At 46.0% G+C, this 24654-nt stretch overlaps 2 protein-coding genes across 3 annotated transcripts in view; one reads left to right on the top strand and one right to left on the bottom strand.

The window, feature by feature from the left end:
- The first annotated feature begins 10696 nt into the window (after window positions 1-10696).
- FAM243A (family with sequence similarity 243 member A) lies at window positions 10697-11697 on the top strand. Its single transcript, XM_039229909.1, has one exon. The coding sequence runs from the start codon at window positions 10729-10731 to the stop codon at window positions 11482-11484; it is 756 nt and encodes a 251-aa protein (XP_039085840.1). The 5' UTR covers window positions 10697-10728; the 3' UTR covers window positions 11485-11697.
- Window positions 11698-22973: 11276 nt separating this feature from the next.
- Window positions 22974-24654, bottom strand: part of SMIM11A (small integral membrane protein 11A) — a 12585-nt gene continuing 10904 nt past the window's right edge. For both annotated transcript variants that reach the window (XM_039229925.1, XM_039229933.1), the window contains one exon: window positions 22974-23155. The gene's annotated coding sequence lies outside the window, so the exon portion shown is untranslated. The remainder of the gene's footprint in view (window positions 23156-24654) is intronic.

The following is a 24654-nucleotide window of genomic DNA, read 5'->3' as shown; positions in this document are numbered from 1 at the left end:
TGGGGTTCCTCAGGCTACTATAGGGAGCAGGAGAAGCCCAAACCCATCTCCTGCTTTTTCTCTTCTGCATTTATATAATTAAAAAGTCATAAAAATGGTTTTACGTATATATGCTATATAAACACATGTCTATGTTCCTTTCAAAATTAACCCCACCAGCTCTACCCTTCTGCACCTCATACCCTCCCCACTCCCAGGACCTGGTTAAAACTTGTTCTAAAATAGGGATTCTCACCTTGGTTTCACTTTAAAATCATGCAGATACTTACGGGGCGCCTGGGTGGCTTAGTCGGTTAAGCGTCCGACTTTCACCTGGGTCATGATCTCGCGGTTCGTGGGTTCGAGCCCCGCGTCGGGCTCTGTGCTGACTGCCAGCTCAGAGCCTGGAGCCTGTTTCAGAGTCTGTCACTCCCTCTCTCTCTGACCCTCCCCTGCTCACGCTGTCTCTCTCTCTCTCCTAGAAATAAATAAAAAACATTTAAAAAAATTAAAAAATAAATAAATAAAATAAAATCATGCAGATACTTGTAAAAATCTTGACGATGCCCAGGCCTCACCCTAGACCAATTCCGTCAGAACCTCTGGGCTTGGGGCCCAGCCATAAACAGTTGGGTAAGCTTCCCCGATGATTTCTCCATGCGCCCCACTGAGCACCAGGCAGGCCCCAGAGGGAGTTTTAAACTCTGGGGGTTTGTCCGTGTCTGCCAGGTGAGGGCCCTACGAGAAGCCAGGGATAGGGGTTTGCCTCAGCCAAATGAGGCAGGAAGGGAGCTGACGAAGGTTGAAGAGAACTTGGCTGTGACCCTGACTCGTGGTTCTGGCTCCTTCCCAGCAGTGGGAGCTGGGAATCAGGCAGGAAGAGGGCTGTGGGAGGGGTGCCTAGCAGGAGGCCTTGCCACTCTGGGCCAGGCCCGAGGAAGGCGTCCTCTGAGTCCCGTCACTCAGCGGCAGAGAAACCAGGCACAGCTGGGGACTCGTGTCCTCTGTTGGGTCCCAGGCATTTAAAATCCGCACACATGTGTACACACACACACAGCACAGGCCACACACACTCACAGACGCAGATGCGCGCACATTTGCACACCCCTACAAACACACGTACAATATCCCACGCACATATATATAAACACCCATTTGTGAATTTGCCAACACACTCATACACACATATAAACATACCCCACGTAACACACACATATAGGTACTCCTGTACACATATACACACTCTAGACACACACACACTTACACCTACACTCACACACATCTTTCCTGTTCCACAAGAAAAAGATCAAATTTTAGGGCAAATGAAACGCAGCCTTTGCCTTGCCCAATCCTTTCATGTTACATGTGAGGAAGAGAAGCTCTGGACAGGGTCAGGGGGCATGAAAACTCCCCTTAGCTCTACTCTCTTTAGCTCTAAGAAGTACCTAAGAAAGCGGTTTTTGTTTGTTTTTTAAGAATCCATTTTGTGGGGCGCCTGGGTGGCTTAGTCGGTTAAGCGTCCGACTTTCGCTTAGGTCATGATCTCGCGGTTCGTGGGTTCGAGCCCCGCGTCGGGCTCTGTGCTGACTGCCAGCTCAGAGCCTGGAGCCTGTTTCAGTCTGTGACTCCCTCTCTCTCTGACCCTCCCCTGCTCACGCTGTCTCTCGCTCTCTCCTAGAAATAAATAAAACATTAAAAAAAAAATTAAAAAAAAAAAAAGAATCCATTTTGTAAAAAAAAATGGCGACTGTGGATTCTTCTCTTGGTTGGCGAGACCCGGAAAAGGGGCCCCTTTGCCCTCTCTTCCTAAACAACTTGTCCTGGAAATGGAGCAAGAATCCTTCCCACTCCATGGGTTGCAGTGAGGTTGAGCCAGACGCTGTGTGTGGAGGGGCCGGGCCCAGCCATTCCCAGCACTAAGTGCTCATAACTGCTATGACTGAGCAGGGGCTTTGTGACTCATATGACAGACATGTTTCACTGGGAGTATCTTCCCAACAGCAAGTTTGGGGAGGGTGCAGAGGTCTGACACACACATGCTCACACATGTACGGCGGCAGGTTCACTTATGAGGTATGAAGCTGGGTTCGTGCTCAGATCTTTCTCTTCCCTGCTCTGCCTGTTGTGGGGGGTGCCAGTTTCCGAGCCTCAGAGGAGGTTCTAGGTGCCAGGCCCAAAGCCTGAGGGCAGGTCCTCCCCCGAGCATGGGGAGAGTGAGCCACATGTGCTTCAGAGGGACGGGGGAGGGCAGAGAATGGGGCAGAGCTATCCCTAAGCACTGCTTTGGACAGAGGCTCTTAGGTTGGGTTCTGGGGGTCCTTGACTTATTTGTTCTGGGTCCCTCTGAATGACCGGACCTCCCGGAGGGTGGCGTTGGGGCATACCTAGAGGTGCTTAGCCCCAGCAAGACCCCCAGGGCCCAGGTGAGGGGACCACAAGAGCTGGATCTGGGCACGTCCTGGGGTGCCCGTAGTGAGCAGCATGGAAGGGTGTCCTCAGTGCCCCGCACTGCTCTGTCCTTGGCCTTGGGAATGGGAAAGGAGCCCCAACAATGCCCGAGTCCAGGGTCATTGATTTAAATACATAAACATGGGGCACCAGGGTGGCTCAGTCATTTGAGCATCCAACTCTTGATTTTGGCTCAGGCCACGATCTCACAGTTCATAGGATCGAACCCCTGTCAGGCTCCATGCTGACAGTGTAGGGCCTGCTTGGGATTCTTTCTCTCTCCCTCTCTCTCTCTCTGCCCCACCCAAATAAATAAACATTTAAAAATAAATAAATACATACATAAACACGATGTTTCCTGTACAACTGAACTTTTGGAATAAGAATCAAACTAGCACACATACCCACATATTTATATGTGTGGCAACTGTCTGAGTCTTTGGGGGGATTTTTTGGTGCAACCAGTTTCCAAATGTTTCTTTCTTTCTTTCTTTTTTTAATGATAAGCATGATTTGTGGCAAGAAGTAGAAAGTTCAGTAGAACTGCTGCAACACTCACCAAGTTTAGGATCCCCACTAACCCCTGTCTTTGTGAATTCAATTGAAGATGTCACTTTTTGTCTTTGAATTGGACAAACTTGATTTTCCAGTTATACAAAATTAATTTAAATAAATTAAACATACTATAGTGTTCTACCTTAGAGTATCAGTTACCCAGGCAATAGAGAAGAAAGAACGACAAAAGTATTTTCTAGAAAATCAGAGGGCAGTTGTTCTTAGGACTGAGGGGGAGGCTGTGATTGGGAAAGGGTGTGGGGGTGCTTCTGGGGCTGGCCTGGGAGGGGATTATGGTGTTGCTTCGAAGTCATCATGGACACAGATCCATACTGCCCCCTGGTGGTCTTTCCATCACCCTCCCAAATCTCCAAAGTGGGAGGTGACCCTAGAGGGGCCATGTTCTCTCTCCCAGGCCCTCAGGAGCTCCCAGTGGAGCCTACAGCCAAGGAGGGGGGGCAGAGGTGGTCCAGAATCAAGGGAAGACCAAAAAAAGTGAAAGGTTCTCTGAGTTTCTCTGGCTGTCTATGGTGCAATGATTTGCTCGGGTCCAGGCCTCTCCTGCCTGCCAGGGCCGGCTACTTACTGGCCCTGCCCAGAGGCTGGCTAAGCCTCCCCCTAAGCAGGTGAGGGTGGGGTGCAGAAGGAGTCTCTGCAAAGACTGCTGTGGGTTGTCATTGCGTCCCCCTGTTGATCACTCTCAGACTCCAGAACGCCATCCCCAGTCATCTCCAAGGCCTGGCAGTCAGCCCACTGGGAGCCCACCTGAGTCTGGCTTCTCAGGATTCCGTAACTCCTCCTTTGGCTTGCTTCCTCCAAACCCACGCCCCTCATATGCCCTCTCTAAAACTAACCCCCAAGGGCATCTAAATTTGTGCATTTTATACCAAGTTCCTCTTGTCATTGTTTTCTAATTATATTGTCAGGTTTACTTAAAATTAATGACGTTAAAACAGTGAGATGCTATTTTTGCCTATCAGATTGTAAAAGATAAAAGATCACTAATATCAAGTGGTGGTAACAATCTGCGAGGTACACATTGGTACAGACTTTTTAGTGGATGATTTGGCAATATCTACCAATATTTAAATCATGCATAGCTTTTGACCTTTTCTTTCCCTACACGTCTATAGATGTGTATATCTACATTATACCTTTAAAACTATGAAGAGATATTCATTATAGCATTATTTAGAATAGCAAATGATGAAACAATTGTTTGAAACAATCTAAATAACTACCAAGTTGGGTATTTGGCATATAGTGTGTGTCACACCCCAAACAATGGAATACAATATAACAATTAAAAAGGATGAGGTTTTTCCAGTATTAACATGGAAAAACATCTGTGATTTATTGTTAGGTTTACAAAAGCAATTTAAAGACTATAGAATGTAACTCATTAAAAAAATCAAACATCTTTATGGATCTGTATCTACACTCCTAAATCCAGGTAGAATCTGTGTCTGGATGACACAAAACAATTCCAACAGCATTCTCTCTGGTGAGTGAAGTGGTATGGATTAATAAAAACAAGCGACTTCTGTAAAACTGGGAATCATCTACAACACCTAAGCATCATGTTTATAACTTAAAAGGTAATAAGCTTCCAAAACCAGGTGAACACCCACTAAAGAGAATTACAGACCAATCTCCCTGATGAACATGGATGCAAACATTTTCAAGATACTAGTAAACTGAATCCAGCAAAACATTAAAAAAATTATTCATCATAATCAAGTGTTATGTATTCCTGGGCTGTGGAGTTAGGTTCAATATTCGCAAATCAATCAATGTGATACATCACATTAATAAAAGAAAAGAACGACACGATCTTCTCAATAGACGCAGAAAAAGCATTTGACAAAGTACAACATCGTTTCTTGCTAAAAGCCCTCAAGAAAGGAGGTATAGTAGGAACATCACTCAAGATCATAAAAACCATATACAAAAGACCCATAGCTAATATCACCCTCAATGGGGAAAATCTGAGAGCTTTCCCCCTAAGGTCAGAAACACGACAGGGATGTCCACTCTCACCACTGTTGTACAACATAGGGTTGGAAGTACTAGCCTCAACAATCAAAGAGAAATAAAAGGCATTCAAATTGGCAAGGAAGAATTCAAACTTTCACTCTTTGCAATATAATACTCTTCCCACAATTACATGGAAAACCCAAAAGATTCCACCAAAAAACTGCAAGAATTGATACATGAATTCAGCAATGTCACAGGATACAAAATCAATGTACAGAAACCAGTTGCATTTCTATACACCAATAATGAAGCAACAGAAAGAGAAATCAAGGAATTGATCCCTTACAACTGCACTGAAAAACATAAAATACCTGGGAATAAGCCTAACCAAAGAAATAAAAGATCTGTATGGTGAACACTATAGAAAGCTTATGAAAGAAATTGAAGAAGACACAAAGAAATGGAAAAACATTCCATGCTCATGGATCAGAAGGACAAATATTGTTAAAATGTCAATACTACCCAAAGCAATCTACACATTCAATACAATCCCTATCAAAATAACACTAACATTCTTCACAGAGCTAGAACAAACAATCCTAAGTTTTGTATGGAGCCAGAAAAGACCCTGAACAGCCAAAGTAATGTTGAAAAAGAAAGCCAAGGCTGGAGATATCACAATTCCACCAGACTTCAAGATGTATTACAAAGCTGTAACCATCAAGACAGTATGGTACTGGCACAAAAACAGACACAAAGATCAATGGAACAGACACCTTTCCAAAGAAGGCATCCCGGTGGCTAACAGACACATGAAAAGATGCTCAACATCATTCATCACCAGGGAAATACCAGTTAAAATTACAGTGAGGTACCAGCTAATACCTGTTAGAATGTCTAAAATTAACAACTCAGGAAACAAGAGATGTTGGTGGGGATATGGGAATGCAAACTGGTGCAGCCACTCTGGAAAACAGTATGGAGATTCCTCAAAAAAATAAAAATAATGTTACCCTATGACCCAGCAATTGCACTATTACATATTTATCCAAAGGATACAGGAGGGCTGATTTGAATGGGCACATGCACCCCAATGTTAATAGCAGCACTATGGACAATAGCCAAAGTATGGAAGAGCCCAAATGTCCATTGACTGATGAATGGATAAAGAAGATATGATGTGTGTGTGTGTGTGTGTGTGTGTGTGTGTGTGTGTTGGAATATATTTACTTGGCAATCAAAAAGAATGGAATCTTGCCATTTGCAACATGGATGGAACTAGAATGTATTACGCTAAGTGAAATAAGTCACTCAGAGAAAGACAAATACCATACGATTTCACTCGTATGTGAAATTTAAGAAACACAACAGATGAACATAGGGGAAGTGAAGGAAAAATAAGATAAAAACAGAAAAGGAGGCAGTAAGAGACTCTTTTTTTTTAATATTTTTTTAAATGTTTTATTTATTGCTAGGAGAGAGAGAGACAGCGTGAGCAGCGGAGGGTCAGAGAGAGAGGGAGTCACAGACTGAAACAGGCTCCAGGCTCTGAGCTGGCAGTCAGCACAGAGCCCGACGCGGGGCTCGAACCCACGAACTGCGAGATCATGACCTAAGCGAAAGTCGGACTCTTAACCGACTAAGCCACCCAGGCGCCCCAATAAGAGACTCTTAAATACAGAATACAAACTGAGGGTTGCTGGAGGGGTATTGGGTGGGGGTGTGGGCTAAATGGGTGATGGGCATTAAGGGGAGTACTTGTTGGGATGAGCATTGGGTGTTATGTGTAAGTGATGAAACACTAAATTCTATACCTGAAACCATTATTATACTACATGTTAATTAACTTGGATTTAAACAAAATTTTTTTAAAAGGTGATGAGAAAATTTTTTTTATTTTTGATTATGACAGGTTAACAGATCCTCCCCTTTTCCTACTGTCAAACCCCTTCCCAACCCTCTAGATCTTCCCATTTCCTGAAATACCAGGAAGTATTCTCACCTCCCAAGTAGGGATATAGATTTAATTAAGAGACTGCTTAGCAAGCAGGAAGCATCCAGACAAGGTATAAACAAAGGATGTGCCTCCTAAATAGCCATTGGTCCCTCCACCCCTCCTCCGTTTTGCAAAGATGTCTTTGTGTCTTTCTTTAACCCAATTGTCCCCCTAAATGGAGAAACCTTTTGAATTCACTGGCTGAACTCCCCTCTAGAACCACCATTGACTGCACATTCTCTGGGCTCCTTTGTAGCTTACCCCTTCCTCAGCAACATGTCAAGCCTTGAGGAAAGAGGTCAAGAACGCCTTTAAGTATTTATCTCAGCCGAAATGCAAGCTCTTTACAACTGTCATCCCCAGGTTTCCACACTTGGCCTGTTCCATCTCCTCCTTGAAAGGTCTTCCTCCCATGGGGCCCCTTTCTATAGTTTTCCTCCCCAACTGAGGCTCATCTTCTTTCACTGAGACTCTTTATTGACACAAGATGGGTCACAAGATGGGTCCTTCGTTGGGGGCGGGGGGGACCTCAGGAGAGTCAAGTCTTTCCAAGATTATACTGCCTGGAATCTGGAAGCATTCAAGATTTATTGATGAAGTTGAGAGGAAAAAAAGAGTAACAGAAGAAGGAAGGAAGGAGGAAGAGAGGGAAAGAAGAGAAGAAGGGAACCTTTTCCATTTTTGCAACGAGGTAGACAATTTATTTCAGTTCAATATTGGTCCTCAGTCTTGTTTGTTTTTTTAAACCTTTTCTTCCTTTTCTTCTCCTTTGCCCTTCCCTCCATGACTTTTTTCTTTTCTCATCAGTCACTGCCAAGCTCTCTTATGGTCTCTCTTCCCAGCCAGTCTGTCTCAACAATAACAGCAGCCATTTATAAAGCTCCGTGCCAGTGGATTATGTTTGCTACCTCATAGGTCCTTGATTCGGTACTCTGAGATAGGTATTCTCCCCATTTTACAGACAGAAGCTGAGGCTACTGAAGGTAGAGCTAAGATGTGACCCTAGGTTTATCCAGTACCAGCGCCTCAGTGCTTAGATTTACTTTACTTCCGTAGACTGCCCAGTGGGGCCACATTCACACCCGCCACCTTGGCCTGACCGTCTGCTTGGACTCACCATCCTGCCCTTTCCCATTCCCATTCTGAAATGGAATCAACACAAGAAAAGTCAAGGTAAGTGTTTGATTAATTAATTAATTTATTTATTTATTGGCAAAATAGTGCTGTGGCTCCCTCCAATGTCACCTCCGAGCAACTAATAGGTTTTTTGAGTATTTTTTTTTTTTATGGTGTGTTTGCTTTGCTGTTGCTGTTTTGAACTTCAAGATTTTAACACATTCATTCTGCTTCAAATTCCTGCAGTCATTATTGATTTCATTATTGATTGATATTCAAACTCTTCCATTTTTGGCCATGGTAACCTTTTCAAATTGACTCTGGGGTTCTTCCAATAGAACCTGGTAGTTTTTGATGGCTTCCTTGCTTTCAGGCTGGGACAAGACGTCCCAAACTCATCTTGTACATTTCCTTCCCTTAGAACTAAAGGATCTTTGATTCCTCTAATCATTGCAACAACATAGATGGAACTAGAATGTATTACGCTAAGTGAAATAAGTCAGTCAGAGAAAGACAAATATCATATGATTTCACTCAAATGTGAAATTTAAGAAACACTAGGTTCATCTGTTGTGTCAGACTATAGTCTCATATTTAGAGATTATAGTCTCATATTTAGAGACTATAAACTGGGGGGCAGAAGTATACATTGCTGCTGGGGTTGGTCTTTTTGATGTTGCTGCTGTTACTGACATGAGAAGCAGTCAGATTCATTAGTTTCAGCTTTATTTGCATATTTTAGAGATCCTTTTGATTTCTTTTTCTTTTTTTCCTTTTGTTTGTAAAAAATGTAAAGTGTCTACATTCTCTGGTTAAAACTATAAAACAAGATATATTAAAAAAACCTATGTTTCTTGCTTTTTTTTTTTGTCCCTCCTGTTTGATCCCTCCTCTTATAGGTAAGCAATTTGTATTTGGTTTATCCTGTTTTTCTTACTTGAAAATCAAGTAAATATGTATATCTATTTATCACTTTCTCATACATATATATTTACACAAAATATAACATATGGCACATTCTCCTCTATACTTCTGAACATGTTTCTCATATCCATAACCAAACACTGGATGAAAAAAGCAAAGAACTGTTGTCTTGGAATTGACCTCATTGCTTTATATAGTGCTCTCACACTGCTATTCTAGGGCACGAGGTACCTTGGGATAAAGGAGAAAGGGGGTGGCTGAACAGGGTGACTCTGGGGCCACCATTATCACTTCAACCACAGCAGCCACATTCCTGTTTCACATATTTGACATTCCTATCAAATTTGATAGGCATTCTTATCAAATTTGGTCTGAAAAAACAGTCTCCACCTTTTTTGGAAAAATCCGAGGAGAAAATGGTCACAAGCTAAGTATCAACCCCAACTCACTGACCCTGATTTCTGAGAGGCTGTGCAGAGAGCACAGGCATCATGTTAATTTTACTAGGCTTGCATCATCTTACTGTCTAGGGTTGCCTAAGCTTGAGCCCCAAGAAAACCCTGGTGGGAAGAGAAACACTCATCTGTTCAACCACTGGATAAATCATCTCATCCACATTGTCATTTGAGGGAATCTATTTTGCATAGTTATGCAACATCTTTTGCTCTAAGGAAGGGAACAAGAAAACACAAAGGCAGTTGAAGAGGCTGCTAGAATTTAAAGAAAAGTGTCCTGTTGCCTTGAGTGTATAAAATTAAAAGTGCTTTCCAGGTAGGTTACTGAATTAGCTCAAGAACTGGCAGCCCATGAAAGATAGGCTTGCAGCCTGACTCTTTTATACTATACGCCATACCTTCCTCTTCCACCCGTGAACTCCATGCATATGCAGACTTAACCCCCACGCATTGGCAGGTCTCACTGGACATGTCATAGCTGTACCACTGGCGCCTGACACAATGTCCAGTGCTTAGTAGGTGCTCAATAAATACATTTGGAATGGATGAATGAATGTAAATATTTATCCTCAGGAACCCATCCGAAAGGGGTCATAAATTTGGCTCATCACTGTTAAAGGATTGTTGCTGTGGGTAGGATTGTGTCCCCCGCTCCTCCGCAAATTATATGTTAAAGCTCTAACCGCCCCCAGTACCTCAGAATGTGACTATGTTTGGAAAGAGGGTCTTTAAAGAGATGATTAAAGTAAAATGAAGTCAGTTGGGTGGGCCCTAATCCAGCAGGATGAGTGATCATAAGGAAGGTGGGCCAGAGACATGCACGCACACAGAAGAAAGGCCATGTGAGCATACAGCGGGAAGGCGGCCATCTACAAGCCCAGGAAGGAGATCTCAGAAGAAACCAAACCTGCCGACACTTTGATCTTGGACTTGCAGCCTCCAGGAACATAGGAAAATAAATCTGTCGGTTAAGCTGGCCAGTCTGTGGTGTATTATTACAGCTCTAGCAAATCCATACAATTGTCAATCTCTGTCCCAGACCATGGCAGAAGCGATGCCAAAGAAACATTTTTTTATGGTTAGCGTTTCCCATTCTCATATCATATAAGCCAGAAGAACATTGGCCTGAGTATGTGTTTCATGGTGCTTTGAAATCCAAAGTGTATCTATGTGACTGGCCTCGGTGTAAGAAAGCCCTTTGTGAGGTCATCACGGCACTCTTGCTAGATCTGCACAGATGGAGATATGCAAGCTTTGAAGAACACTTGAGGAGACACCATGCCTCACTTTGCAAACCCTCTTTTAAGAAACATCATTACCAGAAATCCATTTGATAACATCAAGAGGAAGCAATGCCTCCAATATTTGAAAACCCTGAAAACCCTGCAATATGATGGATTTAAGACCATATATTTTGGAGAAACCAATATTGCTGAAAGTCTTGTAACTGGAGAAGATTTTAGTCATCGGTATTTCATGCAAACTCCAACTTGGTGTATTGTGCATGCCGGTGGTAGTCAAGGATGGGTGCCTTGGAAATATCGGATGTTCCTTAGGGATGAGTTATGCATCAAACAGGAAGAAACCCTCTTCTTTGAGTTCTGTGATGTGGCAAGGAAGGCCTATGGGAAGTGCGCCATTGTGGTCAAAGAGAGAAGGCAGCAAGGCAAGATGAAGCCCGAGGAAGAGCCAGAGCCTGAGGCCCAGATCCATGCCCCATCAGTCATTAACTTAACGAGCCTCGTGTGTTGCCCTGAGGTAGCCAAGTCCTATGGCCATAAACTAATCTCTCTGCCTTCGCTTTACAATTACCTAAACCCTTTAGACTCAGCCTGGTCTTCTCTGAAATGGTTTATCATCAATAACAGAAAGGAGTTTTCTTTGCAGTACATTGACAGCGTTTATTCTTACCAGTATATACTTCTCATCGATTTAATTAGCAAAGGGATTAAAAGGATAAACCCAAGCAAATGGAAAATACTAACCAACAAAGTGCAGAGATGGGAAAACTACTATCTTGGTAAATTTCCTTAAGGGTGATTCCTCTAACAAGCAGTTGGGACCATGCTACGGGCAGAGTCTTTACCATCTTTACTAACTCTGCTAGGCTCGACTCTGGACCACCACAGCCAAAAATACTCCACCAGCGACCTCACGGGGATGCTGTGAGGTCTGAGATTTCTAAGGGTGTTGGCAAAGTGCTTTAGGTTTACTGGAGATTCCATTAAAGCTTGTTGGTAAATTAGGGATCTCGACTCCCATCATGTTAAGGCCATCTTGAGGGCTGTGTCAGTGCAAGGATGACAACTAAGCCAGCCCAAGGGAGCTTGATGGTAAGCAGGGGTGAGCAGAGCTGAGGGTTGTATAGTCAAAACTTTTAGGTCAGAAAGAAAAGGAACTAAGTGTGTGGTCACAAAACGGTTGAAATAGTGTGCCAACCAGTTTGAGCCAACCCAAATAACATATAGGGAGCCCATTTGCCATCAGCAGGAGATGTGGTCCGGATAGTGCCTGAACAGGCTCTTTGCTTCCCATTGCTTGAAAAAAAGGTGTCAGAGGTTGAGTGAGAGACAAGGAGGTTCCAAGGAGGTGAACACATTCAGATGCTCCAAGACAAGTTGGTGGTCCCAGTAAGGCACCTGGAAAGCTGTAACAGGGGTTGATTCAACTGGGAGTTGATGGGTGAACAGGTGAAGAGGGGTCTGTAGAACCTATTAATCCAATCTTTCATCCCAACTCCAAGAATCCAACCAATCATTAGATTTTTTTTTAATGTTTTAGTTTATTTGAGAGAGAGAGAGAGAAACAGAGCATGAGCAGGGGAGGGGCACAGAGTAGACAGAGACACAGAATCCGAAGTAGGCTCCAGGCTCTGAGCTGTCAGCACAGAGCCTGATGCAGGACTCGAACCCACAAACCATGGGATCATGACCTGAGCTGAAGTCAGACGCTTAACTTCCCAAGCCCCCTAGGCGCCCCTAGATTTTGCCATGGAGTTGCATCTTGGGCCCCAATAGCTGAGGCACCTGTGGCTGGTGCTGTAGTACCCGACTCAGGTTTAAGGTGGTGCTGATGTCGGTTGTAAGGATTTGTGGTGGTGTTTTTCACTTTTATAGAAAAAGACCTGCTTCCATTAAATGTATTATAAATTTCACTCCCGTTTATATATGTTCAGGCCGTAATTTTATAACAGACATAATTATTCCAGAGTGTGTCAAAACAACTTATGAAAATTTCTACCGAACTCCCAACAGAATTACCTATATATAAGATTATGAAGTCATGTTCTCTGGTAGCCAATTGCAGAAAAAAATCAGATTATTTGCTTGTCTTCCTGTCCTGTTTCCCTCTGGAACCTCCCTGGATTATCCAGAAATACTTGGTCAGATTGGGGTACCTGGGTGTTTTAGTTGGTTAATTGTCTGACTCTTGATTTTGGCTCAGGTCATAATCTCACGGTTTGTGAGATGGAGCCCTGCGTCAGGCTCTACCTGCTTGGGATTCTTTCTCTTCCTGTCTCTCTGCCCTTCCTCCATTCACACTCACCCTCTCAAAATAAGTAAATAAAAAAAAAAAGAAATACTTGGTCAGATGAAAATAAATGTCCAGTGCTTTTCAGCAGTTAAGTGGTGGCCTTCTGCATCATTTTGTTATTAGGCATTTATTTTATCTGGGGATGAACCAATTGCATCTGCAATCTCCAACCACTCAGAACGAGGCAATATCCCACTTCATGGCCAACGAGCTGTGTGTGTTTCCTGTGGCTACTGTAACAAATTACCGCAAACTTGGTGGCCCCAAACAACAAACACTTACTGTTTCTCAGTTCGGGAAGCCAGAAATCTGAAATCAGTTCACTCAGTCAAAACCAAGGTGTTGGAAGGTCCACACTTCCTCCAGAGGCTCTGAGAGACCATCGTTCCTTGCTCTCCAGGCTTCCGGTGGCTGCAGGCATTCCTTGGTTGGACTTGACCACATCAGTCCAGTCCCTGTTTCTGTGACCGCATTCCCTTCTCCCGTGTCTGACTCCCTCGGCCTCCCTCTTGTAAGAACAATCATGATGGCACTTAAGACCCCTGTGGGTAATCCAGAATCATCTCAAAATCATTGAATTAATCCCATGTGCAGAGATTCTTTTTCCATAGAAGGTAATTTTCCCACGTGCCAGGGATTGGAAATGGCAGACCTTTGGGCACCATTATTCAGCTGACCACAGATGCTAGTAGAAGTCTTCTGCCTACTGAAACACGGCATTCCCCAATGACCATTAACTTGGTGAAACCACTCTCAAGTGTGGTACGTTTCTGTGGTCTTTTCTGCTACCTGTTTCAAATATGTTTTAGAATTTAGGTTCTGTGAGAGCAAGTGATTAGACTCCAACCTCCTTGGTGATGTCAGCGCACTGGCACTGAGCAGGCCCAACATAGCTGGCCTGGGGTTGGGGGTATGAGTGCGTTTTGCCCCCGATCACGCTTAATACACATCTACTGAGAGTTCTGTGTAGTAATAAGCATTAAGAGCTACACATCCTAAACTCATTTAGACCCCACAACATTCCGTGATAGCGAAACAAGTAGCATCTCTATTTTTCAGATGGGGTAAACTGAGGCACAGAGAAATCATGTAACTTGCTCTGGGGTGGAGGAGTGAAGGTTTAAATCCAGAGTTCATGGGGTACCTGGGTGGCTCAGTCGGTTAAGCATCTCTTCTCAGCTCAGGTCATGATCTGACAGTTTGTGAGTTCGAGCCCCATGTTGGGCTGTGCTGACAGCTCAGAGCCAGGAGCCTGCTTCAGATCCCATGTCTCCCTCTCGCTCTGCCCACTGCCCTGCTCATGCTCTCTCACTCAGTCTCTCAAAAATAAATAAATGTAAAAAAATTTTTTAAATTCAAATCCAGAGTTCACGCACATGGCCGTTATTCACACTGCCTACTACTACTGGGCAGTTTATTTGATCCCATAATGACCCGGTCAGGTAGGTTCTACCATTTCCCCACTTTACAGGTGAGGAAACATGTTTTGAAATCAGAGTCTAACCCACATGCCTAACCACCATATCTGGCTTTGTTCCTGGAGCCCAGCGTTTTTTTTTCCCTCCCACAATTCACATGGCCAAAGGCTCGCCTCTGACAATGGACCAAACACCGGCTGACAAAGAAATCACCTCCAAGTGGACACCACAACAAAAAGATATTTCAACACAAGATTGAGAAAGAAGCAGAATGCCTTGCAAAAGCACATTATTTTGCAGTGAGGGGGAAAATGGAAGACTTTTAAGGTTCGCAGACAAGCAAGGTAAACCAACAGGAGCCATTTTTGTTGAAAGACCAAAAGGATCTGATAAGATGAGTTTGGAGTCCCCTTCCCTTGAGACCTTGTTTAATCATTAGGAAGGCACTTAGGGGAGAGAGACATCAGTATAACCAGAGAGAGCAAAAGGACCCCCTTTAGTATCCAATTTAGTTACATAAAACTGGATGCATAATTAAGAAATGCTGCGTGATCCTAAGCATGGAAACTTCCATCAAAAAGCAATGGAAAGTAAGCTCAGCTTTGGGAATTGGATAGATCTAGGTGGAATCTCAAGTTTCCAGCTTATTAACTATGAGACTTTGGACAAGTTCCTTCACCTCCCTGAGGCTCAGTTAACTCATTAGTGAATTAGGGTTGAGGGCTTTAAAGCTCTTAGTGCAACCCATGTCACTACGCTGTGTCTGGCACCTCCTAAGTGCCCCATATTATTATGGTTATTACGGTTATTACGGTTCCGGCTGAGGGCCAGCAAGTATGTCCACAGTTAGACCTGATTTCCTTTTCACTCTTTGGGGGAAATTCTTGCTGCTTTTTATCACCAGGGCATAATGAAAGTAGACACATCTTAAGATACTTTGATCAAAGGAACTTTGTTCTCTGGCATTTCTTTCAAGACCATCTGTGATAGGTTAGGCAGCTGATGATAATAAAAGGCTTCTTCTGATGGGGAAGACAGGGAGGATTCTTCAAGAATCTTCGAGACCAACCGTGTGCTATGCCTGTATGAAACAAACAGTAGGTAATGAGGCACAGCAATCCTGTGTGTGTGGACAAGTCCTCTGGAAGAGACCTCATGATGTGTCAGTGTCTTCCTAAGAGGTTGGCTGGTGAGATATCCCATCCTCTCCGGCCCTTACCGTCACCAACAACTATATCCCCACTCTGTCTCCATGGACTGCGGTGACTCCCAAGGAGGTGGAGTGTTGGGATAGTCTGTCCTAAAATGAGCCCAAAAGTAAATAGGCAAATGGAGCTAGAGCACAGTGGAGCACAGTGTGGGTACACACTCCTTCTGTCTGTGTTTGGTTTATACATACAAACCATTTTTACATACTTGACCTCATTGAGTTTAGACAGTCACCCTGTATATAGGCAGGGAAGTGGTCATTAAACTCACTTGCAAATGAAGACAAGTCCAGGCAGTAACTGACACACGTAGGGACATGCACATCTGTAGTGACAGGAAGGTCAGAACCAGAATCCACATCTTCTTATCAAGTAATCTTCACACCTGTCACTAGCAGGCTTCATGGGTTGGTTAAGATTAGGTCATGCTGTGAGTAGTGGAGACCTAATCCACAGAGACTTAAAATAAAAGGTACTTTAAGGTGCTCCTGGGTGGCTCAGTCGGTTAAGCGTCTGGCTTTTGATTTTGGCTCAGGCCATGATCTCACAGTTCATGGGACCAAGTTCTGCGTTAGGCTCTGTGCTGGCAGTGCGGAGCATGCTTGGGATTCTCTCTCTCCCTCCTCCTCTAACCCTCCCTTGCTCATGCATTCTCTCTCTCAAAAAATAAATAAAATTTAAAAAAATTTAAAGAAGGTACCCCACCTTCACCACAAAAAATCAAGAAGGACCAAGGTGGCAGTTCAGGGTGAATATGATGGATCCATGGTCATCAAGAACCCAGGGTCCTTCCATTGCCCTAACATAGTTCCATTGCATCATCCCCAATGGCTGCCGAACAAGCCATTGCATTAGCACCCCAGGTAGCAAAAGACACAGGGAAGAAGAAGAGTTCATCTCTTCCCTTTTAATGGGCCTTCTAGGAGGTTTCACACACTTCTACTTAAATCTCATTGGCAAGACTTAGTCGCAAGGGAAACTGGGAAATGTAGTCTTTTATTTGGGGAGGCCATGTGGGTGGCATAACAGGAGTCATTACTAAGGAGAAGGTTGGCAACTAGCAGCCTTGGCCACGTTCCCTGCTCCCTTTCTTTTTGTATTACAGTCACCACTCATCAAATATTCCAGTACCTTCTATGTGTGGTGGGAAAAGGGGTAGTGAAGAAAATAAGATTGGGCCCTCAAGGCAGTCACAGTCTGATCCTGAGGAAAGGGGAACCCCTCAGTCAGTGAGATGTTAGAGGTCTGGGGAGTGTGGGCTCTAAGTCCAGGGCCTGGTGCTGGGAGTCCTGGGTGGAACTACGGAGAAGCAGAGACCAGAGGAGGCGCCAGGATTTCATCACAGGGAGAAAAGGCCAAGCCAGGCAGAAGTTTGAACAGTGTGCTGAGTGTACCCACTTCACACTCAGGCAGCGTGTGTGTGAGGGAGTGTGTGTGTGAAAGTGTGAGAGAGACTGTGTGTGAGACTATATGTGTGAGATATGCGTATATGACCATGTGAGGGTTGTGTGTATGAGATGTGTGTGCCCATGAGTATATGTGTGCCAGAGTTGTGAGCACATGTGAGTATGTGTGTGAGGTGTGATAGTGTGACAATAGGAGAGTTTCGTGTGTGTGAGATTATGTGTAAGAGAGTTGTGTGTGTGAGGAGTTGTGTGACTCTTCATGAGTGTGGAAGACTGTTGTGTGAGTGTATGTGTAAAATGTGTGTGTGTGAGATGTGAGTGCATGGCCGTGTGAGAGTTGTATGTGTATGAGAGATTGTGTGTGTGAGAAAGACTGTGTGTGAGTGTTGTCAGGGAGACTGTGTGTGTGAGACAGACTGTGTGTGTGAGCAGGTTTGAGCCGGGTGCACGGCCGTGTGCACGTTGGGTGTGGGGGATGGGAGGGGAGCAGAACGACAGGAAGAGTGGGTGTGAGATCAGGGCCAGGATGGAAGAGGACCACAAGGCTGTGCGAGAAGGTGAGGAGGCACCGGGCCTTATGGGGGGAGGGGAGGGGGAGGAAAAGCACTGACAGGTGACACCTGCACCCCCAGCCTGGCGCCTTCGTTCTGGGCTCCTCAGGCGGGGTCTCCAGGCTCCTCGCGGGGAAGGGGAAGGCTTGGGACACTTTGCCCCGCGCTGACTTCTCCGCTCCTGACCTTCCCCCTCGCCTCGCACCCCACGCCCTGGGGTCCCCGAAACTACCAGAGCCTTTGTTTAGGGAGCAGCTCTTGGTCTGTGCGGATCCACCTGACCCCTGGCAGGTGCGCACGGGGGGTGGGCCCTTCCTCCTCGGTGTAGACTCTTGCTTGTGCCCTCTCGTGCCCTTAGAGTAAGCGGTTAAAGGCTTAACTCTTCCGTTCTGAGCTTGCTGCCTGGACCAGCTACCTCGACACCTGATCCCAGCTGACATCCTCAAGCCCCTACAACCAGAGACACCACAGAGGCCATGGGGGAACAGGGAGGAAGGTGCTTCCATCCAAGGGGAGAAGGCAGGGGGAGAAGGGATCGCAGAGCCTGGCCCCTCACGGCCAGGCCTCGCTGGCTCTCCCCACTGCACCCAGCACCCCTCCCACACTGGGAGCAGAAGGCCTTGGGCCAAGTCAGAGGGGAAACTGAGGCCACCAGCATGGCTTTTGGGGCCTTCAGTGCTTGGTCCCCAGACTCCCTCCCACCCTGGGCCCTCCCCGCCCCCTCCCACAGCCTGTCCCCCTTCCTCTGTGTCTCCTTCAGCCCTGACCGTGCTCTCACTTCCTCCCTTCAGAAAATCCTTCCCGTCAATCCTGCCTTCCCCTAAGGCTAAAGCGGTTCCTCCTCCCTCCTTCCTACTCGAGTACCTCCTGCCTGCAAAGCTGGGAATCACAGGACGATTCTACAGTTTTCAAGGTATCAGCTCACTGTGTTTTTAGGTGAGGAACATCCACTGTAATTGAATGGGACAAACTGTGAGTCTGAAAAAAGTACAATCAGTGCATTAGAGAGTGTCCCAAACATCCGGAAACACAAGGGAAATACTGAGCCAATTTGAAAATTAACCAGTTGCTTGTAACTAACATGTTGATCAGAAATGTATCTAGTATTTTACTTTAAATTTTTAAGCTTATTTATATATTTTGAGAGAGACAGAAAGCACAAGCAGGGGAGAGGCAGAGAGAGGGGGAGAGAGGATCCCAAGATGTGGGGCTCGAACTCATGAAACCATGAGATCATGACCTGAGCCAAAACCAAGAGTTGGAAGCTTAACCAACTGAGCTACCCAGGTGCACCTCTAATATATTTTTAAAGCTTTTATTTTTAATTTAATTTAATAATTATTATTTCTTAAATGTTTATTTTTGAGAGAGACAGAGAGACAGAGTATGAGCTGGGAAAGTGCAGAGAGAGAGGGAGACACAGAATCCAAAGCAAGCTCCAGGCTCTGAGCTGTCAGCACAGAGCCCGACGTCGGGTTCAAACTCACAGACCGTGAGATCATGACCGGAGATGAAGTTGGATGCTCAACTGACTGAGCCACCCAGGCGCCTCTAAAGATTTTATTTTGAGGTGGGGGGAAGTAGAGGGGAAGACGCAGAGACAGAGGGAGACACAGAATCCCAAGCAGGCTCCAGGCTCTGAGCTGTCAGCACAGAACCCAGTGTGGGACTTGAACCCATGAACCTGAGATTATGACATGAGCTGAAGTCGAATGCATAACGGACTGAGCCACCCAGGCGCCCCAGGAATCTTTATTTTAAACTGTCTCCCGTGTGTACTCACATTTGAGAACCCGTCCTCCATTCTCGTTTCCCTCCAGACTCTCTCCATTATCTGCCTGCTTCACTTTGACACGTGGGTGACCTACACTCAAAGCCGATGTCAAGGAACATCCACGTGATCAAGCCAGGAGAGATGCTCTGCTGTCAAGGTCCAGGCATCTAGAAATCATCTGGACCAGGGCACCTGGGGGGCTCAGTTGGGGGAGCGTCCGACTTCGGCTCAGGTCATGATCTCCCAGTTCCTGAGTTCAAGCCCCACATCAGGCTCATCGCTGTCAGTGCAGAGCCCACTTTGGGCCCTTTGTCCCCCTCTCTCTGCCCTTCTCCCGCTGGCACTATCTCAAAAATAAATATTGTTTTAAAAAAAGAGACTTTCAGGACTGAATCATTTAGACAGCTATGTTTCCCCAGCAATGAGAATTTGGATACTGTTTGGGGAGGGTTAACACTTTTTAACACACTTGAGGTATTTTTGTTTGAACAATTCAGTTCCCGAAATACATTATATATGTCTCTGCCTTTCTGCCTTGGACACAGTTGAATCTTTTCTTAGTGACTAGGGTCATCCTTGTGAACATCAAGTCATAATGCGCAGTGTTCCCGGTGTGGGGCTGGCGGCCACTCCGTTCTCTGGCACTAAGGTGATCATACAGTGACTTCTCAGGCTCAGTCTGCTTCATAAAGACCACGTCTTTCATTCTGGGCATTTCTGCAGCTAACAGCCTTTTCATTTCTGCTTCTGATATAAGCTTGAAACCAATAAAAAGGTGTTAGGATGCATCTAATAAGATTAAATAGGATCTGTGTAGGGATCCTGGAGCTCCTCTGAGGGTAGAGAATAGATTTCAGTGGATGCTCTTGGAAACATCTTTCGGCTTCCCAGGGGCGGTCTTCTTGTGGATTCACTCACAGTTATGGTCCAGAGAGGTTTTGGATCGCTGCAGACAGGATGGGGTCCTTGCTGTGGGCTTCACCAATCTCTCTATCCATCTCCATTCATCCACGCATAGCATGCATCCAGCCAATTACCTAAACTCAAACTATACATCTACTGACTTCATGTATCTGGAGCAGAATGGCATAACTCCGGTTAGTGATTGATCATCTCTCCCTAGTGGTAGAAGAGTGTGTAAGAAAGGTGACTGGGGTGGGGGGCGGGGGGTGGACAAAAAAAAAACCCAAAACCAACCCCTGTTTACAAAAAACCCCATGGGTGTGGTTAATGGTTTTAAGTAGTTCAATCCTTAGGTCACCCTCTACCGAATTTTCCAAGACGACCCCATGTTCCACAAATTCCGAAAACAGTTTTAAGTCCCCAAACGGAGTTTTAAGTCCCTATAGAAAAGCACCTGTGTTTAAAATAAACGCGGACCATCTACTGGTTGTGCAGATTTAGATTCTCCAGGAAAAGCTAACAGGCCCCCTCCTTGGATTTATGAGGCACCCAGCAGGGGGCGCGCGTGGGAGAAAAGGTACCCAGAGGTACCGCGTGTTCTGCCAGGGCGCTGGGAGCCGCCGATGCCCCTAGACCTTCGGAGAGGGAGAGTTCCAGACCAGGGTGGGTGGGGCGCCTGCCAGGCTGCAGAGGGCACCCTGGCAAGGGCAGGAGGGTTGGCCGCGTCCAGGGTCAGTGCTGGGCCCCACCTGAGCAAGTCGGGGAGCGTGGGGGCCAGGACGCAGACCTCCCAGCGCGTTCCACTTCCGTTCTGACGTCAGCTCACGTTCCACGAGACCAGGGCTACACTGACTCTTTGGGGATTTGTAGCTTCCAGGGTCGGAATCAAGTCTGTACTTAGAATTTGATCTTATGTAAATTCTGCTTCCTAAATTGTCGTTAAGAGTATCCAGTAATCACAGTAAACTTTAAGACAGAATTCCTTTTAGCTCTTTTTTAAAAAATTTTAATGCTTTATTTTTGAGAGAGAGAGAGAGAAACAAGAGTGTGAGCAGGGGAGGGACAGAGAGAGAGTGGGAGACACAGACTCTGGAACAGGCTCCAGGCTCTGAGCTGTCAGCAAAGAGCCAGATAAGGAGCTCAAACCCACAAACTGTGAGATCATGACCTGAGCTGAGGTCGCACACTTACCTGAGCCACCCAGGCGCCCCATTTCTCTTGTTTAAAATTCAAAGTGCTATCAATCTGTGCCAGAGTGGGCTGGACATCCATTCATATACAGTTGATCTTGAATGCAGGGGTTAAGGGTGCCAGTCCCCTGCCGTAGTAAAAATTCCCGTGTATTCTTAGTAAAGCTTAATAGCCTATTGTTGATCAAAAAGTCTTACTGAGGAACATAAACAGTTGATTGACACATATTTTGTGTATTATATAATGTATTCTTTTTTTCATTTTTATTTCAGCTTTTATTCTGAAAATGGTTACATGTAATTTTTGACCATGAATTTTAAAAATGGTTTCCTCAGACTTTATTTTTTAATAATTTATTGCCATGTTAGCTAACATACAGTGTCCACAGTGTAGTCTTGGCTTCGGGAATAGATTCCTATGATTTATCTCTTACATATGACACCCAGTGCTCATCCCAATGAGTGCCCTCCTCAGTGCCCATCTCCCATTTTCCCCATCCCCCCAACCCCCACCCCCATCAACCCTCAGTTTGTTCTCTGTATGTAAGAGTCTCTTAACACTTTGCCTCCCTCTGCTTGTAACTTAATTTTCCCTTGAGGGTATTATGCTAAGTGAAATGAGTCAGTCAAAGACAAATATCGTATGATTTCATTCATATGTGGAATCTGAGAAACTTAACAGAAGACCATGGGGGAAGGGAAGGAAAAATATAATGTACACTTACAGCGAGCTAGAGAAAAAAACTGGTAAGAAAATCTTAAGGAAAATACACTGACAGCACTGTACTGTGTTTACAGGAAAAACCCACTTATAAGTGGAGCCCTGTGGTTCAAACCCTGGTGGAGGTTCAATTACACACTCATGCAAATTTTCCACGTTGCGACCAGCAATGGGACCAACCCTTTGCCGTACCTGTGGCCTTCGTTACTGCTTCTTCATCTCTCATTCGCTCTCGTATGGAGAGAGAAGTGAGACATGAGTCTTTTAACAGAGATCTCAGTCTGTTAGGTGCTGAGTCAAAAAATCTTTAGTACTACTTCTCTCAAATCTGAAAGTCTCCCTGGTTCATCCCTCTCTTACCAGCAAATCCCAGCAAGCACACGGTGGCGGGGGCAGGACAGAGCACACGGCACTCTTCTGGCTCTTTCGGGGCCTTGGGGATGGGAGTTCTTCCTAGACTCCCGCCCAGTGTGGCCTACGGATCTCACCCTGAGTCAGCAGAGGCGCCAATGCTGCTTGGGCAAGCGGGGTGCAGCCTCCCTCCACCCCAACAATGGACACACAGCAGCAGGCGGGCCAGAGCAGGGCAGGGTGCGGGAGGGCAGCACAGCAGAGGGCCGGAGAGCCGGGGAGGGCAGGCGGCAGAGGCTTCCCCCCCAGAACGGACGCCACCTGACCCGTGGCCCAGCCCTGTGGCAAGAGCACCTCTGATCCCAAGAAAAGGCTGAGAGGGGTGCAGGTGTGCAAGGCTCCCTCCCCTCACAACACCGGCGGCTGAGACAGAGCTGCTTTGGCTCATTCCAGAGACAGGGACAACCGTCTTACAAAGGTATTTTATTTCAGTAAACAAAATACTGGTTCTTTTAAGGGCATGAAAAAATTCACACAATCTTAAGTTAAACCTCTAGGTTGGGAGTGTATCTCCAACAGCCCATTCGATCATTGGCTCCTCTTCCTTCTCAGCTGGGATCCACTCCGGCTGACCTTTAAATCGTGAGCTCTAGAAAGGAAGACAGAAAGGGGAAGTATGAAACGTTGGATAAAACACTGACGGAGGTTTTACCGGCTCTGCGTTAGCCCTCGCGCTTAGCCAGTTCAACTTAACAAACAGAAACCACCGGAAGTTTATCTGTTAAAGAATGTATTTTCAACATCACAGTTTTTTGGCCTGGTTTAAAAGCAGGCTCGAGGCTGGGGGGAAAAGGAAGCGTCAGTCCTGAGGCCGCCCCTGCGCCCCTGGGGGCCTCTGCGGGTGTCTGTGGGAGGGAAGAAGCGCTCGGGACCCCACACCCGCTCTTCCCTTCGTCTTCTTGGTCTAGCACAAAATGAGGACTCTGGGGGCGCCTGGGTGGCTCATTCGGTTAAGCGCCCGACTTCAGCTCAGGGCATGATCTCGCGGTCTAGGAGTTCGAGCCCTGCATTGGGCTCTGTGCTGACAGCCTGGAGCCTGCTTCAGATTCTGTGTCTTCCTCTCTCTCTCTGCCCCTCCCCTGCTTGTGCTCTGTCTCTCTTACTCTCAAAAATAAATAAAACGTAAAATAAAATTAAAAATTAAAAAAATGAGGACTCTGCCTGAGACAGAAATTCAACCTGCCCTATTTCAAAGAGAACTGCCTTCCCTTGATGATTTTATTTTTCCAGTGCTCCCTCTTTCCTCAGTAAAACGCTGTTTCTAAAAAAAAACCCCAAGGTTCTGGCCAGGGACAATGACAGGGGGGCAATGACAGAGGAGGGGGTTCTGGGCGCGGGGTGAGGACAAGAGACTACAGTGCTTCACAGTCTCACAGCGCACGTCCCTGCGTTTGGGAAGGTGACACAGGCGGGGAGGCCCGGTGGGCCCGCATCTGACCTGGGTTCAAATCTGATTCTGCCCTTCACCAGGCCGAGGGCCGGCCCCTTCTCAGTCCGAACAGACCCCACAGAGCTGTCAGCAGAAGGAAAAACACCACCAGCTAAGAAGTGCTTAGCAAAACGCTAGCGCACAAAAGCCATTCAGTAAGTGTTGCTCTTATTACTAGCAAGCGTGCCATTAACCTCCACAGGTCTCAGTTGTTTTCTTTAACATGTATTTATTTTTTGAGAGACAGAGAGAGGCAGAGCATGAGCGGAGGAGGGGCAGAGAGAGAGGGGAGACACAGAATCCGAAGCAGGCTCCAGGCTCCAAGCTGTCAGCACAGAGCCTGACACGGGACTCAAACTCACAGATCTCGAGATCATGACCTGAGCTGAAGTTGGGCACTTAACCCACTGAGCCACCCAGGTGTCCCTTAACCTCCACAGGTCTAAAGATCCTCTATGGGGGCACCTGGGTGGCTTAGTCGGTTAAGCGTCCGACTTTCGCTTAGGTCATGATCTCGCGGTTCGTTGGTTCGAGCCCCGCGTCGGGCTCTGTGCTGACTGCCAGCTCAGAGCCTGGAGCTGGTTTCAGAGTCCGTGTCTCCCTCTCTCTCTGACCCCCCTCCCCCGCCTGCTCACGCTGCGTCTCTCTCTCTCTTTCTC

The sequence above is a fragment of the Hyaena hyaena genome, unplaced genomic scaffold, assembly GCF_003009895.1.
Source record: "Hyaena hyaena isolate Hyena2069 unplaced genomic scaffold, ASM300989v1 scaffold_2, whole genome shotgun sequence".
Lineage (NCBI taxonomy): Eukaryota > Metazoa > Chordata > Mammalia > Carnivora > Hyaenidae > Hyaena > Hyaena hyaena.
Note: the sequence above shows the minus strand (reverse complement) of the source record. Positions and strands in the feature narration are given on the sequence as shown.

Coding starts and splice junctions, on each gene's coding strand:
- FAM243A (XM_039229909.1), top strand. CDS start 10,729: ATGCCTCACTTTGCAAACCCTCTTTTAAGAAACATCATTACCAGAAAT.